Source organism: Chiroxiphia lanceolata, chromosome Z (assembly GCF_009829145.1).
Source record: "Chiroxiphia lanceolata isolate bChiLan1 chromosome Z, bChiLan1.pri, whole genome shotgun sequence".
Classification (NCBI taxonomy): Eukaryota; Metazoa; Chordata; class Aves; order Passeriformes; family Pipridae; genus Chiroxiphia; species Chiroxiphia lanceolata.
In genome coordinates, this window is record NC_045671.1 from 4540445 (window position 1) to 4558231 (window position 17787).

General features: G+C 36.9%; 1 protein-coding gene across 1 annotated transcript in view; it reads right to left on the minus strand.

The window, feature by feature from the left end:
* The window catches only part of PIK3C3 (phosphatidylinositol 3-kinase catalytic subunit type 3), a 66643-nt gene that overhangs the window by 41290 nt on the left and 7566 nt on the right, over nucleotides 1-17787 (minus strand). The window contains exons 5-13 of the mRNA XM_032675189.1: nucleotides 15144-15230; nucleotides 12911-13006; nucleotides 6954-7025; nucleotides 5769-5873; nucleotides 5161-5253; nucleotides 4270-4455; nucleotides 2815-2966; nucleotides 1541-1628; nucleotides 313-380 (exon numbers count right to left, since the gene is read on the minus strand). Of these exons, the coding sequence (XP_032531080.1) occupies nucleotides 313-380; nucleotides 1541-1628; nucleotides 2815-2966; nucleotides 4270-4455; nucleotides 5161-5253; nucleotides 5769-5873; nucleotides 6954-7025; nucleotides 12911-13006; nucleotides 15144-15230 (947 nt within the window). The remainder of the gene's footprint in view (nucleotides 1-312; nucleotides 381-1540; nucleotides 1629-2814; nucleotides 2967-4269; nucleotides 4456-5160; nucleotides 5254-5768; nucleotides 5874-6953; nucleotides 7026-12910; nucleotides 13007-15143; nucleotides 15231-17787) is intronic.

Consider the following 17787-nt stretch of genomic DNA (forward strand, 5'->3'; position numbering starts at 1 on the left):
ATGACAACTTACAGCCTGTAATTGGGCTGTTTCTTGTAATGCTGTACTTAATTCCCAAGACATTACCTTTCTTTGTCTAGCAGTAAAGGATATTTTTGCATTTAAAAAACCTCCTTTTAATAACTATAATGTCCAAATGCATATTATTATACACATATTATTATATTAAGAGAAACTGATATTCTCTAGTTCTCTAGACAGGTCATCTTTTGCTGAGCATCCCTCTGGGCATTTTACTTTGATTTCAATTACATATTGATACAGTATGAATAAATAACCATTGGTAACAACAATAAACCATTTCCAACATACCAGTACAAGTAGTTTGCCAATGTGGAATTTTTACATGCTCGTGATATCAAGAAAGTGCAAAGGTCTTGCTAGAAGAGATTTAAGAAGAGCAAAATTAAGTTATAAAGAAGTCCCAAGCACTTGAGAGACAAACTTTAGAAAAAATCCCAAATAAATATAAGGGAGTTTTGAGAGATATATTCCCTTATAAAATCAGAATATGACCCAACCTAATATGCAAATCAAATTAGTTTTAATATTACTTCAAATCCATCAACACCATTAGAAGGAAAAAATGGTCTGCTACTCCAGTAATATATTTACCAACATTTCAAAAGTACATGGTGTTCTCCAAAAATAAACCTTTAATGTAAAATTTCTATTTATGTTACTTTTCTCTTATGCAATTATCCCTTTCTGTAAAATTCAATGCCAAAAGAAATTTCCTACTCTGTTTTGCACCCAGAGAATCTAAAAATCTTGAAGATGTTCTACATTTTAAGAAAAAAAAATGTAGAGGTTACATAGCATTTAGCTGCTTTTTTAAGGTTTAATATTTCAACTAACAAGAAATCTGTGTATCTTTACCAATATGTTCAGTTTGAGGTTTATTTTCTATGCAGTACTGAGACTCAAATAGGACAATTTGCAACAGGGAATAGGTCTTTAGTTCAAAAGCCAATTAATCTCCATATCATATTAAACTCAGACTCCCTCAAACTTTTTATACCTTTTATCTTTCCCTCCGTCCAGTCCCATTTCTATTACTATTCTCATTTTGTGGTTTAAACTGAGAATAATCCTTTGCAGAAATAAATCAACATAGTGTCTCAGGTTCAAAAAAGATGACATGCCAAAGAATATGGCTACAGAAGAAGAGACTGCAGAGACTAAAACATTTGGATAACTGTTTTCCATTAAAAAAACCTGCTTTACAACACCTTGAACACAGCGTCAATTTTTGATAAGTATGTGGTAGCCTTTGCAGTAATTTTCTCCTTCAAAGAAGAGGACTTTCATTTTATGAAAAATTCAATGCCCAGTTCCCCAGTTTCAGATAGTGTGACCATGTACAGAAACAGATGGCCTGTATTGCTATTTTCTTGGCATCTAGTTTACATTTATATTCTTTGGGCACTTTAAATATTCAGCATGATACTGGAGAAAGACCAAAATATTCACTAATGAAAGTTAGAAACAGTACCAGGTCAACAAAAAGTATCAAAAATACACGGTAAATCTGACTTACATCAAGGTTTTCATTTTCTGCAAGCTCTTTTGTCTTAGAAGTAAGAGGTGGAGAGGAGACAGGTGGAATAGGACTCATAATCTGGGAACTACACAAAGGAAAGCATGTAATTGGCATGATTCAAAGTTCTTGCTTGGGGGCCAGGGAGCATGCCTGGAAACAACAATGAATTTCACTTCCACAGCATATAAATTCAGAAAACTGAAAGAGAAGTATCTTTGAAGGTAGCATTCCAACCCTGTTTCAGAACAAACTGCTAAACAGCAACTTTGACAGCTGCAGTTCCTGAAAACAGCAAAAATCTGTCTGTGTCTGTATACAGTTTATGGCTGCGAAGGATATTCACTTACATCAAACTTTGCATTTTGTTTCATCTTCCATACAAAATAAGCAGACATGGATAAGAATTTAACAGATCTGCATTTTCAGGAGAAGCTGTTGTCAAAAGTGCTTAAGATGAAGCTGCTAATACACAACACCTGCAAGCACTCGTCTCTGGAATGCAGCTACACATAACAGAGCAGACAAATGAAATATTTGCAAGGCAAAATTTTCAGAGAGTAAATTTACCTGAAAGGAAGTAAGTAAATAGCTCTACTAATGTCTAAGTATCATGGCAGCCTCAAAATACACCATATATTCCGAGATACTCACTCTAGAGCTTTGCAGCAAGATCAATGAAAAGCTGCAGAATTGTAACATCAGAAAATATACCCTAATGATACAAATGATGAGAAGCTTAAGACTAAAAATCCTGGCAATTTGTAATAGATATTCACAGGAGACTTTGGTTAACTAGGTTGGTTTACACTTTGCTTAATACTTTATTAATTAGATATCTCAGTCTTTCTTTTGCATTCCTGTAAGAACAAGAAGCACGATTCCCCAGGTCTTTCCCTATACCACCTTCTGCAGGAGTAGGATGAAATTTCTTTCCATTTCAGACTGACTGAAATTTAGATACGCGTTCTGTGAATTAAAGTAGAACTTCACTGAAGACATCCTAACTTTTGCAGAAGGAAGTAACAACGTTTTTCCTGCTCTCCAGAAGTTGTCTTCCTTTTCTGTAGTAAAGGTCACAACTTCAAGATTAGGAATGTTTGCTCTGTAAACTATCTGTAATCAGGAAGCACATTAATTTTCTTTTTCTGTCACTGCTTCAGATTATAAAATAATGGGTTGAATACACAAAGGTCTCAAAAAACCAAGAAATAATTTAATTGCTTAGAATGTTACATGTTTCTGACTTTCTGCCGGAAGTCTAAGCTTCTTACCTGTCTATTTCTGCACTAGTTCCAGACGTTGACATAGTTTCTGACATTGAACCTTGACTGTCCCTTTTGCTAGGCTCTAGTCCATTCTTTATGTCATCAAAATTTTCATATTTCAGTGCCTGGACTAACTGTAGCAGGTACATCAGCAAATCCTTACGGAGGAAAGAAAAAAAAAACAAACACAAAAGGAAGTAAATTAAAGGCGTCAGTTAAAGCAAACTAGAACTCCACTATGTTTTCAAAATTCTAATTTATAGAAAAACATGGTCAGGATTTAGTGACTTGTAAACACGGAAACTGAGGTCTTCCTAACAAGTAATATATAACAGAAAAACTGGTGTTGGATGCAGTTTGACTCCCAAAAGATACTGAATCACCATACTATTTTTAGTTACTCAAAGACAGTAAATGCTAATTTAGTGAATATTTAAGTGCAACTAGTACTTTAAAATTCTCTTTAGCTAAGTTGCCCTACTTGTTGCCAGAATCCACAAAAAAAAAATCCTTTCAGTTTGTGTCTCCCAAGAAGAAAATTCAAACAAACTCTGGGCCGTGGTATCCAGAACTGAGATTGTCTCCGCTCTTATGGACTTTCATTGTAATCCTTTGTGTAATTAGGGATTCAAAGAGAAAAAACCACATATCTGATTTATTGTAGACTGAAGAACAGAATTTTAATCACATGCTGTTTAAAATGAATTTGTTACCTCTACTATTCAAGTTGCTTCATTTACCTACCTTCAAACACGTTGTAAAAGGTACATTTATAAGTCAAAGAACTATGACCTTGGCTATTGAAGCAGGCTTGAGAAAATATATTTATGCTTCCTATTTTAAACTCTATTGATTGCCAAGGATTCAAGAGTTATGGTAATATATTCAAACCTGGCTTTTTTTTTTTTTTAATGTCAGTAGAAAACAAAATATATAAATCATTGAAAATTAACAGATTCTATTATGTGGGCTCTACTCTCAGATCATAGCTTATCATATACTAATCAGTATACAACTAGAAACACCCTATTTCCACAGATGCTCTTCTGCTCATTTTCTTTAGCAAAAGCGTATAACAATATACTGCTTCATTTTACCAGATGGATTTGCTGAAAATCCTTTAGTCGACTATTTAAGTTCAGAGAACTTCTATGCAGGTTAACAATCAAAATTTATCACTGGTTTCTAGGGAGAACCAACGGTTGTTTTATCTTGTTTGACTAAACCAGCTATTACTGGCTCTTCATGCTAAGACAATTATCAGTGAGTGACATTCAATAATGTGAAGACTTTGCTCCTCAGAGAGCTTACAGTAAATAGCAACAGAGTGAATTATTTTGTGTTTCCTTCACTATTACTCCCTTGAATGCCTTGAGAAGTAGCAAACATTTCAAGTACTCAATGAGACTAAAACTCCTGAGACCAGCTGACTTTTCCCTGCACCCACAGACCAATGAATACCTCATCATCAGCCTGCTGAAGCCTGGCAACAGCATAGCGCCGAACTGTTGGGTTGGTGAAGTGGGATGACAGAAGCTCTAGAGAGTCTTCCACATCCATGGGCTTCCACTTGCCCAGCAGCTCCAGGGCTTGCTTTGCCTCTTGTGGTAGATCCCAGTTGACACATTTTAAGAATTTTGTCAGGGCCTAAACAGAAAGAGATGGGACAATTAATCAGTAAAACGTCAGACTAAACAAATTATTTCAAAAATTAATGTTTTTCATTAAGGTAGAACTAGATTCAGATTATATTTAGAAAAGCACAGACCTTGTTGATATAAGTGACAATACAATATTGAGTTGTTTTAATATGTCCCAAAAAACAGTAGCTGAGTTATCCAAAGAAAATGTAAAAATAATTGTTACTGTTCTATCACAACTACCACTACATAAAAAAAGTCCACTGATGAGGGATTATTTTGTTATTCAATTTACTCTAGGTTTTCAGTGTGCTGCTCCTTACTCTGGTAATGCTAACCTTTGTCTAAAAAGGATGAAGAAGCTCCTCTTCAGTAATTTTTTCTGCTGAAGTCAAAACTGCCAAAACTGGCATTTTAAGCTGACAGTCAGTGTTTGTAGAAAGACTACTGCAGTAATAACCAGTTCACATGATTTAATGGGAACATTTTCAGTCACTAATTTTTAAAACAGTAACATTACAGAAAAAATAGAATAATCTTGACTAGCTTCTACGACATTGAAGCTCTGTATGTCTGCAAGGACAGGATGTTGTAGAAAGATTGACAGATGATGCTCTTCTTGCACTAAGTAGTTTTATCAAACAATTCTAGATCATTATTAGATGATCTTTAAGGTCTCTCCCAACACAAAACATTCTGTGATTCAACTTACCTTCTCCTGATGAGTAAGGTAATATCTGAATTTCCAAACCAAATCCTGTTCCTCGTACGTTAGCTGTTTTGTCGGTGGATAACTCACTATGATCTATTAGATACATGGTCAGAAAGTGAGTTTATAAACATCAACAGGCAAATAAGCACCAAGTTAACGGAGTATACAGTGACAAAGCTCAACGCTGACAACACACAAAAACAGCCAGGGGATAAAAAAAGAGCTTTCCAACAACACAAAGTTCTCATGCTATCGAGGTGATGCTCCTCAGCTATGTGTTTGATTGAACTAGCAGTGAAGGTAAACATACGCAGTTACTTTAAGACTACCATTCACACCTACATGGTACATACAAAAGACACATTTTGACCCACACAAAACTGTTTTACAAAAAAATTAGCAAGTACCTTCTGTTCCTTTCTGAGCTGGACCCTTCTAACTAAGCCTTTGTAACAAACACTTAACAGCATTTCATTGTTAATGGTTTTCTATAAACTGAAATTAACTTGCCATCAATTAAATATATTATGACTAACAATATATTATCAAATATATTATCACTAACCTACCTAATAAAACTGAATTTAGGCATCATATGTCTGACTTACATTAAGCTGATCTCGTGTAGTTGCATTAGGCTTCAGGTCATGATCAGAAGGTCCACTTCTTAAACTTCGAGCAAGCTTGTGATGTTTGCTTTCTACTAAGTTCTCCTAAACGCAGAGGGTAAGTCAGTATTTATAAATACTTAGTCAAAGAAAATTACTACTGAAATGAAACCATCTAGTGAAGATCACCAGCCTCTTGGAAAACGCATGGCAGTTAAAATTCACATCTAAAACTACAGCGCCTTCTGGCCTTTTGTTTGTTGGTTTTACAAAAAACTGCTTTTACTAGGTGAAGGGTTGTCGGGATTTTTGAGGGTTTGTTTTGGTTTATGACTTCACACAGTTAACAAACTCTACCTTGCCTTCTGGTGAATTGCTGCAAAATGTAAGCATTTCAGTCAACACATACGTGATTGACAGCACTCAAACGTGCTAGACACTTCAAAAACATCTCTTCAGGATGATGTTTGCAGCATAAAGCTTTGTATGCAAGAAAAACATCTCAAAAACTTGTCCCACTGTTAATACCATGTTAGAAACAGTAGGAGACACAATAGGAGCCACAGTGCCAACCAGATTTCAGCAGCCAAGGCAGTTTCCAGCATTGTCAGACTTGCTCTTGCAGTGTTAGATTACAAGGTGCTCAAACAGTGTTGCCAGTACAAGCCCACTTACATTAAGGTTCCCAAAGCTGCCAATACCAGTCCCACTGAATTGGCATCCACAATAATGGAAATCTTTTCTAGAACTGTATTTAGGCACTGTCTACATGAAAGACAACATACAAGAGAGTGTAGGGAGAAAATATTTTAACAGATGAAATGACCAAGAGTTACTGCACCAGCCTCTAAATTCTACTTTTCTCTTCTTCAGCTCCCTCTTACCTTACATTCCCACCCTCTGACCTTTTTTGCCAACAGTCCCCCTTCTTTGCTTTCTTACATACACGTCAGAAGCAAGCACATTAAGTAAGGAAAGGAGTAGATGAACATAAGCATTAAATCAATTCTTTATTTTAAACTAGCAGCAGTAGAAAAAGAGATTATAAAATTCAAAACCACTGATACTTCTCAACTGGTCAAATACATCTTTCCACTGGAATTTTAAAGTATTCAAGACAGCAAGCTTTCATCTCTATGAAAAGTTCAACAAAAATACAGATGGCATTACATGGAGCATGCTTACCATAGACATCTGGGGATCTGGAATCTTAACAATTTCAGGACTTGTTAGAATTGGAGATGACTCATCACCATCCTGAATGACAAAAAGTTAAAGACATATTAACCACATTAACCAACTTATCTTATTATTGCACAGTGAATTGTACTACAGTGAAAGAATGATGCAACTGCACCTTATTTGACAGTTATAAAGGGAAAAAAAGAAAATAAAAGTTGGAATGTTTTTATTTTTATTTTTCCCAGATGATACACATTGTGGCAAGAGAGACGGGAAGTTCACCCGAGGAGATACAGCTTGGTAACTCACTACTCTGCTGGCATCACAGGTGAGTGGAAAAATTTGCCATTATCATTACACATGTCCTGTGGAAGCACAGAAAGAAACTAAACCAGGTTCTGTATTTCCACCGAAACAAAATAATATCCTAGAAATAACTGCCATGTTGCAGAAAAAAACTTCCTAAAAGTTCAACACAGACAAATTTAGGAAGATATATAAGTACCTATCTATAGGGGTTCCAGAGGCCTTCCTTAGATGGGTCTAACCTGTGCTTCATAAATAAAGGAAGGAGAAGGTAAAAGATTCCTGCTTGAACCAGGGAGAAGAAAAAAAAATTAAGAGCTTGCTACCACATAACAAAGCCAGCAACTCTGTTGTTCTTCCTCCGTTTATCACAGCAGTGTGGTTTTGAGCTTTTTAAACTTAGAAGTGTAAAGAAGCATTAATTACCATGAGTTACAAAAGAACATTTAATTTAGAAGACGGTATAAAATAGTAAAACACAAAACAAGACAACACCAGCATAATGTGTGCTATGATCTATTTATACTTAGTTTGTCCTCATTTTCTTTGCTGCAAATTTCAGCCCAGAATAAGGCTCTTTTGATATACTATTGTTTCCTTCAGTAATGTTACTATGAGGTAACTTTGTGGTAATTTCTGCCCCCACACTCCTTTTTCTTTTCTTTTTCCAATCACATATGCCTCTTGGGATAGCTTTGCTCCTATAATTTTCAGAGGTAACTTTCAAAGGAGAGGCTTATTTCAAGGGGAAGAAAAGAATCATTCATCACCAATGAGAAACATGAGTTAAAATTGCCATCAACCTTCCAGGAGAAACATTTTTTCTCCAACTACATAAATTTTGTGTCACTGACTACAGTTAAATATCTCTTATTATTAAAATGCACGTTCAGAAAGACACTTGTATTATGTTTCTATGCCTTTGTGAAGTAATAATTTTACAGTCAAAATAAAAGCAGTAAGAACACATACATCATTCCTAGTAAAGAGAAATAAACACACAATCTGGATGTGGTTGGTAACGATCCCAAAACGTGAGCAGGACTGCTTTTCCAATTAGTCTTTTAAAAAAAAGCATGCATGCAAACATTGAAGAGGACCATGAGGACATTTGCTTACAGTTTCTCTGCTCTAAAACCATACTGCCTAAATAATGAACTTAGCTTTGACCTAATTGCATAGAATTAACAGTATTTCCAAAGTACTTCTATAATAACAAAGTACTGCTGCCTCACTGTAACAACAGATTGAACTGAGCTGGAGCCACAGTGACAGATCAGCATTCACATTGCACTAAACCTCTGCCATCTCATCAGACAGAATGTTCAGATCATGCTGATGTAGTTTTACAAACTATATAAAAAACAATGGAAGTTTTGGGGGTGGGAAATCCTTATCTTCATAAACGCATCTGGTGACAAAGAGACAACAAGTAGATAGATTTCTATCTACTAATTCTTTATCTTCCAACTCAAAACCATAATAAGACTGCAGTTTGATTTCTCCTTAATGTAACAACAAAGAATTCCAATGCCCCAGTGACAAGTTTCCACTCCGTTTAAAACCTTCACATAAAAACCCTGCATGAGAAATTGACGCAGGAGTGGATTCAGTACTAACACAAGCATTCAAAATCCTACTAAGGCACTTTTAACATCCATGTCCCATGTGGATTCCCTAGGGATAAGCACCCTATACTACTACATCTTTCCCTCAGTGAAAAAAATTCAGATATGTAAACTGTAAAAGGAAAGCTTATAGGTTGATGAAAGTGGAACACCTATCCCACAATCAGAAGCCTATGACAGCTACTAACAACTCAGAACTCATCAGGATGAGAATGACAAAAGCACTATTACCTAAAGTCTGCTTACCTACAAAACTAAAAAAAGGTGCAAAGCCTTCCAGTGCCTCATGTCCAAATGTTTATAACACCCTCTAAAATAAAGACTGGGGATTTTTTCCAAGACTAGTGTTAGAAGAATGATTTCTACACTCATTGCTGGCATCTCTTTTTTGAACCTTTTAAAAGAATAATTATAATGACTGCTCCTTAAAATCCCTGAATGCAGTTAGATTACACTTAACAGCAAAGCTGAAAGGTTCTAAGCACTGAGGTCAAGCACCAGGAAAATTGTTCCCAGTATTTTGTTTTGTTACAGAAGAAAGCCTCAACCAAAGGCTATGAAACCAAGTTTTGCCAAGATCTGTGGGACAAGTAACTGTGTCAGGAGTCAACATTTTCCAGAAGACTGTTTTGTGAAAACCTCAAGAAGGCACAATTACATGAATTTTCTTTTAAAGGATGTCAACTGTTGAACTACCCTTTTGACTGGATTAATATACTCTTGTCATACCTGGAGAGCATCATATGCAGCACCACAACCCTGACCAACTTACTAAACCACAGCAGTGGCTAAATTACCACTTGAATTTGGTCAGGTGTGTGCTTTTGAAGTGTCTTTCCTGTTATTCCCATGTAGTGAGCTTTAGCTCACATCATGGAAGTTTTAGAAATCCCTGACATCCTCCACCTGCCAACAGTCATCCAGCCCTGTGGGACGTGATGAAAGCCAGTTCCCAAAAACAAGAACATGGTGCAGACACTGGGCCTGCAGCAACCTCCTCACTCCATAATCTGTTGCTCTTGGCTGCATCACTCCCCACAGCAACCAGAACCTGGGATGACCTGCTATTCTGCCACCAGAAAAGCAACATCAACACTAAACAGCACTAACTTGCTTTAAACTGCTGTGTTAGAGAGCTATAGAGGTATTTCACTACATTAAGGTAACTGTGTGACTTTATACAAATATTAGAGTCCATTTAAGACAGTTGACAAAATTTACAGAATTTTCCAAACCAACATCATTCGTCTGTACTTGCCTGAAAATCAGTCTTGCAACAAGAGTAAACAAGGAGGTTCTAATTATCTTATTATTTAACCAAAACATCATTTCAAGTAACACCAATGAGATCCAATTTCTCCCACACAAAAAATAAAAGGACAAGCAGTGCTGCAGACACTACTTTTTCTTTCTTCAAATCCATGAAAAGGTCTCTGATAATCAAACTTCTCCTTTTCTTTTCAATAAACTGGATGCAGCAGCGCAATCATTTATTCAAACACAAGTTACACTTGAAATCTGCCCAAAAACACATAAATGATAAATGCTGATGTTATTTGTTCTTGGTAAGTCACACTGAATTTCTGCCTAAATGGAGAACCAGGAGAGGTGCTCTCATTACTCGCTGACTCTATCCCTCACGTCTTGGGTGCTGTATTAAAATGAAGTCAAGAGAGAACATGGAAAGAGACACTGTTACTTCATCGTAATTGAATGTCGAGTCAAAGAATCTCAAATTCTATCAGCCGCTGTTTAACAGGCTACTTCTTCCTAAACACTTGAAAACAAATACATCAACAAAAGTGTGACAAGTAATCTCCACTTTGACTATCGGTCACAGGCAGATGACAACAGAACCCACTTTCATTATGCTCAGTGCACTGGACTGGTGATGCCCCATACATATACTGCAGGTTGTAATTGGAAGCATGACAAAACCGAGAAAACAGGCACTAATTTATGTACCATTTCCTACTGCTGTCAGAAAAGGGTCAAGAAATTGTTGAAAAGCTACTTAATAACAACAAATCCCTCAAACTGCAGTTAGGTATAGCTCTAATATGTACTATTACACATTCAATTACTTTATTTCCACGAGAGCAGACAATTCACAGTTATTCTGTTCCATGCACTCTTAACATGCTTCAGAAGCATCTGTCAGAAGAAAGATGCATGCTTGAAGTCTGAATCTTCTTTCCTGCACCTTGCACATCTGTAAAACTATAATGATGGGGGGGGGGGAAATGTCATGTGTGTAAATCAGGAACAATTCATCTATAATGGCAGGTTGCTGGGGGTAAGGGAGAGAAGTCATTTTTAGGAATGTCATGTTCTTTTATGAAAAGAGTCAAGAGGACACAAAACCACACAGCAGGCATCCTCATCTGTTTGCACCTGAGAAACGTACAGAACATTCTTACGTAAAAAGCTAACTGTTAGTAAAACATTTAAATGTTTTTATTCTATTCTGTTATGCTCTCTAGACAAATATTTCCTTGACTTCCACGGAAGTAAAGAGCTTTTCTTTGTTTCATGGGGGAATCTGATACATTGTAGGTTTCATTGTGATTTGTAAGAGAAGGGAGTTTTGTCCCCTACAACTGCTGGTTCTAGGATAAGTGTACAGAAGCACTATGAAATGAGCAAAAAGATTTTTAAAACATGGAGAGAGGTTGGATGGTCAGCTACATGCCACAAAAAGAAATGCTAAAGAGATAACCTAGACATCTGCCTAAGGCACGGTTTCACTACAATTACCAAAATTCACCAAAAAACTAAACTAAAAGAAAAACAAAACAACAAAAAGAAAATCAAATCAACTGCCCCTTCCCAAAAAAAACCCAACAAACTAACACCAAAAAAACCAATCCCAAAAAACACGCCCAAAGGTCAAACAAAAAACAAGCTTTAACTTGCAACAGATCATACAGTTGAAGCAGACTCTAACCTGTATCTTCTCAGATTTTTATTTTATTTTTGGAATCCTGCTTTTTGCCATTTATTACTGTATTTTTCACTACCTTCTCCAAGAATTTTAAGCTGGATCACAGCTTTTCTGTCCACATCAACTGGTAATGTTGCCACAAACAGAGAAATACTTGTAATCCATTTCCTATTGTATTAACGTTTTTGTGTACTGAATCACAGTACGACTCTCTAGAATTCTCAGAATAGATGCTCCTTAAACTTAGTAATTCTGATCTCAGAAGGACTCTAGCCTCTTTTTCTACCCTCTTTCTCCTTCTCATGAAGCTGCATTACTCAGTAACTTTCTGACTTCTTACAAATCTAAACATGTTGAAAAATTTAAGAGGCATTTTTCTCTGAGAAGAGATTACAGATATACTGCTTTTTCTATCTGAGTGGGTCTTTCCACAACACACAGGTCCGTAAAAGTAATGATAATGCGTTCCAATGCCACACTGCTGCCTGTTAATCTCACTGTTAATCCTTCACCCCATTAAATTATAACTCAAAAAAAAATACTGAAGGCATTGCTTTGGAGATCTGCTTCGTAAACAGCAAGAAAAGGTGCAAGACATTACAGCTCAGAAGTGTTTTACTCAATTAATTCCACAGTATTTTCAGCATAGAAGACTAAGCTTCTATATTTGTTCATTTTACAGAAAATATTCACCAGCAGAGATCCTGTGCAAAGTTTTAATAACTCATCTTTTAGAAAGTCACCACTCAATACAGGTATGTTTCTTCCTGATCTCAGTCATAATTCTACATACAGCTACTCTGAAAGTACTGCTGGATGGCTGAAGGAACTATAAATCAGAAACTTTTTAATCACTCACACTTGTTAAATTCTGTAATCTTGAACTCTATTACACAAATGACTGACTTCTGCAATCCTGTTGCATTTATACTGTTTGATTTGTACATACATAAACAATTGCCACTGACAGCTGTCTGCTGCTATCCTGCAGCAGAATATTTCACCTCAGCAGAAAAACCCCATCTATTTTAGGTGCATATGTTGCTTTTTAAGGACGACCATAAAGCCTGCAAGGCACATACCTTTTCGTAGTAAACTATTCCATATTCTTTATCATCACACTTGACGCAGCGGAATTCAATCATCAGGTACATAAAATTGGAACTTCGCTTCTCCCTCTGAGAAAAGAACCATACACAGATGTGTATCATTTATTGCAGGGCATCAATCTTCAGCATTCTCAGTACAGCAATTACCCTACTTCCTTTGTGCTGTAACTGATTAATTAGGTTATCAGGTTTTGTAGCAATTATTCAGTTAATCATTTCACAGCACTACTCGAGACCATATCACCTCTTTCCTGACATTCTTACTACCTCACATTCCCACTTCATGACAAACATCCACATGTAACAGATAAAAACCTTTTTTCATCAGAGCCTTCCAACTGTGGGCTAAAGGTGTGAAAAAATGCAACAAAGAATAAGCAGGTGACCACCAGGTTGTTGGTGTTTGCTTCTTCCCCCCCCAAACCATTACATACAATTATGCACGTCTAAGACAAAAAACAGAAGATATGAAAAAAAATCACTTTTTAAGACAACACCATAAAAGAGGCCGAGTGAGCCTGGACTACAAGATTAGATTTGCAGCTCATTCACTTTCAGAGGAAGATTTGCTCATGTATGCATTTTTTAGATGCTTTACCTAGAAAAAGTGCTTAGAATTTTAGAATCTAGATGGGAAACAAGAAAGAAGTTATTATACATAACCATCACCAGGAATGTATATTTAATAAAAAACCCACACATCCTTTTCAACAGTGAGTAATTTCAGTTCATTTAATGTATTAAGAATGGATTGACTTTCTAGTATAGGTAAAGTGGTTCTCTATTTAAAGCACTGCTCTAGGAACTAGTAACTTTTATTTTTCTGTACGTTTGCAGTAAGAGAGGAAAACAAAAAAAAAAGGGGGGGATAAAAAAAAGATTATAGGCTTGTTTCTAAAAAAAACCCTAAAACAGTCGTAAGAGTTTATAAAAACACAAATTTCAGTTAAACAAAAAATCTGATTCCAAAAGGTCTAATTATAAATTAGACAACAAAAATCTCAGAGCACAAAGCAGAAAAGAGAGTTCTGTGGTACAAGAGGGATGTATGAGTTTAACAGTTTGAAGGTGATTTCGCTCAGTCAGGGTTAATATCTCACTCAGATATTGAGCTACAAGATTATTATTTTTTTAAATATTCATTCAAATCTTACAAATGTCTTTCCTCAGTACCCAAAATTAAAAAAATAGAGTTGGACAGGTCTAAAGTCAAGGAGCAGACCATATGTCTAAAAAGCTTCCCATTACAACCTAAATCCTAGAGCTAAGTTAGTCATGCCTAACAGCGTTTGTTCCAAGCTGTTCCAAATTATTGATAAAGTCTGTCTTCTGTGATCTAGTTTACTTGAAGCTGAAAACACTTAAGACACTTGTCTGTTCTGGTGTACAAAAAGCTGGACATGACCCGGCACCGTGTGCTCGCTGCTCAGAAACCAACTGTGTGCTGGGCTGCACCCAAAACACCGTGGGCAGAAGGTGAGGGGGGAATTCTGCTCCTCTGTTCTGGTGAGACCCCACCTGAAGTGCTGTGTCCAGCTCTGGGACCTCAGCACAAAAGATATGTGGACCTGCTGGAGTGAGTCCAGAGGAGGCCATTAAGATGCTGTGAGAGCTGAAGCACCTCTGCTATGGAGACAGGTTGAGAGTTGGGGTTGTTCAGCCTGGAGAAGAAAAGGATCCAGGAAGACCTTAGATCCCTTTCCAATGCCTAAAGGGGCTCCAAGAGAGCTAGAGAGGGACTCTGGACAAGGAATGAAGTGACAGGACAAGGGCAAATGGCTTCACACTGACAAAGGGCACTGACCCTGGTTAGACTGGATATTAGGTGAAGTTCTTTACTGTGAGAGTGGTGAGACACTGGCACAGGTCGCCCAGAGAGATGGTAGAAACCTCATCCCTAGAAACATCCAAGGCCAGTCTGGGTAGGCCCAGAGCAACCTGATCTAGTGTAAGATATCCCTGCTCACTGCAGGGGGGATGGACTAGATGGCCTTTAAATGTCCCTCCCAACCCAAACTATCCTATTATTCTTACTATTGCTGAAATAAAAACATCTTTGGAAGCTTACAGAATTATTTATCACATACAGTGGCAGTTAAAGAAAAACAGGACAAGTACTTGAGAGCTGGTCTCCTAAGCAAGGGAAGGTTCCATATTAGCAAGTTAAAACCCCCCAAAACTACAAATCTGATGTTCGATGACCTACCTCATTGATCATCTCTATTTCTCTAAAGGTCAGTCTGTCCAGCCAGTCCACTTTCACCATGTGACCTTGCCGATGAGACTTCGTGAGCTGCACGAAAAAACACAATGATAACATTTAAATTGCTCAGAGCAAGAAAAAGAATACCAAAGCTATAATGTAACAGAGACACTAACACAAAATCAGGGGAAAAAATAAGGGAACTGGAAAAAAACCCCACAAAACATTGTACAGTGTACACATAGTAAATCCTTGATAACAGCTAAGCTATGCCATAAAAATAATTCTACTATCTAAAATACCAGTCACAACAAACACCATTATCCAAGCACATCATCTTTGCATTTTTAACACATCGAAACCATTTTTGAAGTAAAGTCACATAAAAAAGATATTTTGTGTCACTGTGTTTCATACAGTAAAACTTACCAAGCCAAACAAATATAAGCTATTTCAAAAACTATCCATATTGAATAATTCTGCCCTTGTCAGCCTTACCTAAACAAGTTTCCAGACTGGGATCACAAAGGGTCAGCTGAAGACTTAGAGCAAGTCATAGACAGTTTCTTCTCTCTTTGTTTTAGTCACCTGATAAGCAGTTCAGGTTTTGCTCCTACATCTACAAATTGCTGTAGTACTAGAAAGGATGTTGATTTGTTTGAAGGATTACTTAGGAGTGGAAGAGAAGATGTGAACATACTAACTGCAGTTTCAGAGGTACTATCACGTAATTGCTTACACGACATTCAGCAGCAGACCACATGAATACGAATAAGATCATCTTTTCAGCTCCTCAGAAATCACAAGCGATCTTCAAAAAATCAGTAATTCTTGTGGTATGCAAGAGGACATGCAGAGGGACTAGAAGACTAAGTTTCTTCATGTCTTAAAGAAATCAGTATCTGTCTAGAAAATGGCTAGTGAAGAGACCTGTCAGAATTGTTCTTATTAAGGGAAAGATTACAACTACTATTTCATTAGCTTTGTTCTGTGGTCAACTTATCCACCCAGGAGCAAAACAAGACACAGCAGATTTAAGACTTGTCTTTTCACACACCTATCAACTGCCCCTTCATATCGAACAACAGACCACCTTGCTTGGTCACTTTCCCCACTGACATCCTGACATTTAAAACAAGTCCTTTGGGTTCTTTCTCCTCTTATTCAACTCCCCAGGGTTTAATTTGGGTCTAGCAAACTTTGGATACTGGTTCCTACCTCTAAGTAGGAAATGAAACTCCCAAATAATTTAGTTTTCTTAGAAAAAGTTTATGCTAGAAAGAGCCAGAAAACGCTACAGCCCACACCATGGCCTCTGCACCCTCTCAAGGTTGGAATTAAATTTTAAGGCAGATTACTAATGAAAGCAAGCACGACATTAGCTCTGAATGTCAACAATCATTCATTTCACAAACATGTTATCTAATATAGCTTTTCTGATTCTTAAGTCTACTAGAGACGAGGTTTAAAATTTTCCACTGAATATTAATCCTCAACTATAGTTCTTGGCTCTACTAAAGTAAAGGACTAATCAAAAGCAGCCACAATTTAAAAAGCAACTGAAAAGCTATTCAGCTGGGAGAAAAATTCTGCCTTTTTTATTTTTTTAACTGATTTCCAGATTTGCTCGGGATTGGCCATTTCAAGAGGCACTAAATAGTAAACTAGCCATGAGCACCTGATGCCCTTTGTTCTGAACCTGTTCCATGAAACACAGAAACACAATCCAGTAACAACTACGAGACCGTTTGCTTGCAGCAGCTGATTCACCTAGCATTTCTTTAGGCTCTAGACCACAGTACAGCTTCATACAAGGAGTTACATTTTGATGCAAAGTTTGGAAGACCATTGCAACTTCGAAGAATTAACTCCATTCAGTATATAGTAGGGGCTTTTCTCATTTAGTTTGTCTCCAGTAAACTCTGGAACAGCTCATCTTCAGACTCCACAAACTTCAGAAACTTAACAGCACAAAAAGAAAAGGAAGGACAAGACAGAGGGCATGGCAAAGTCTAATCCTTAATAAAACTTCAGGATGTTAGATGTAAACAAAGCACAAAAATTCAGTCTCTGGGTTCTTTCAGCTTAGCTGAATGTAATGTAAACAGGAGCACAACACAGTAATAATTTTTTTGCCATCTTATGCTATATTCTGCAGCCAGTTCATCAAATTTCATCTCAGCAATATTGCAGAGACAGAATGTGGCAGGATTGTACTAAAAGGATAATACAGGACTTGGCCTTTGCCTCACATGCAACTTCATAATACACTTCAAAAGCAGAGAACCAGCAGCAAGTACACCAGTTATAACCCAAAATGCTGTTTCAGACAGGCTGGACACCATCACCTAATGCATTCAGAAATGTCCTATATAGTGCACAGAACAGGTCTTCTCACTCTCAGCAATGAAGAAATTCCTTAGCGATGAAGAAATTCTTTACCCTTCCATGTCCACCTCTCTACCACTTCTAAGTTACTCTCCACTGGTTTTTTTATCTAAGAAAAATATTTTTCTTACTTACTTATTCAAGGTAGCCCCTCTAAGCCCCATCTTAAACCAAAGCATCAAAGTTTTCAGAATACCACATATTTGCATATAGCATTGACACAAAGATTGAGGATAGCATTTATCAAAGTCCTGGGGAA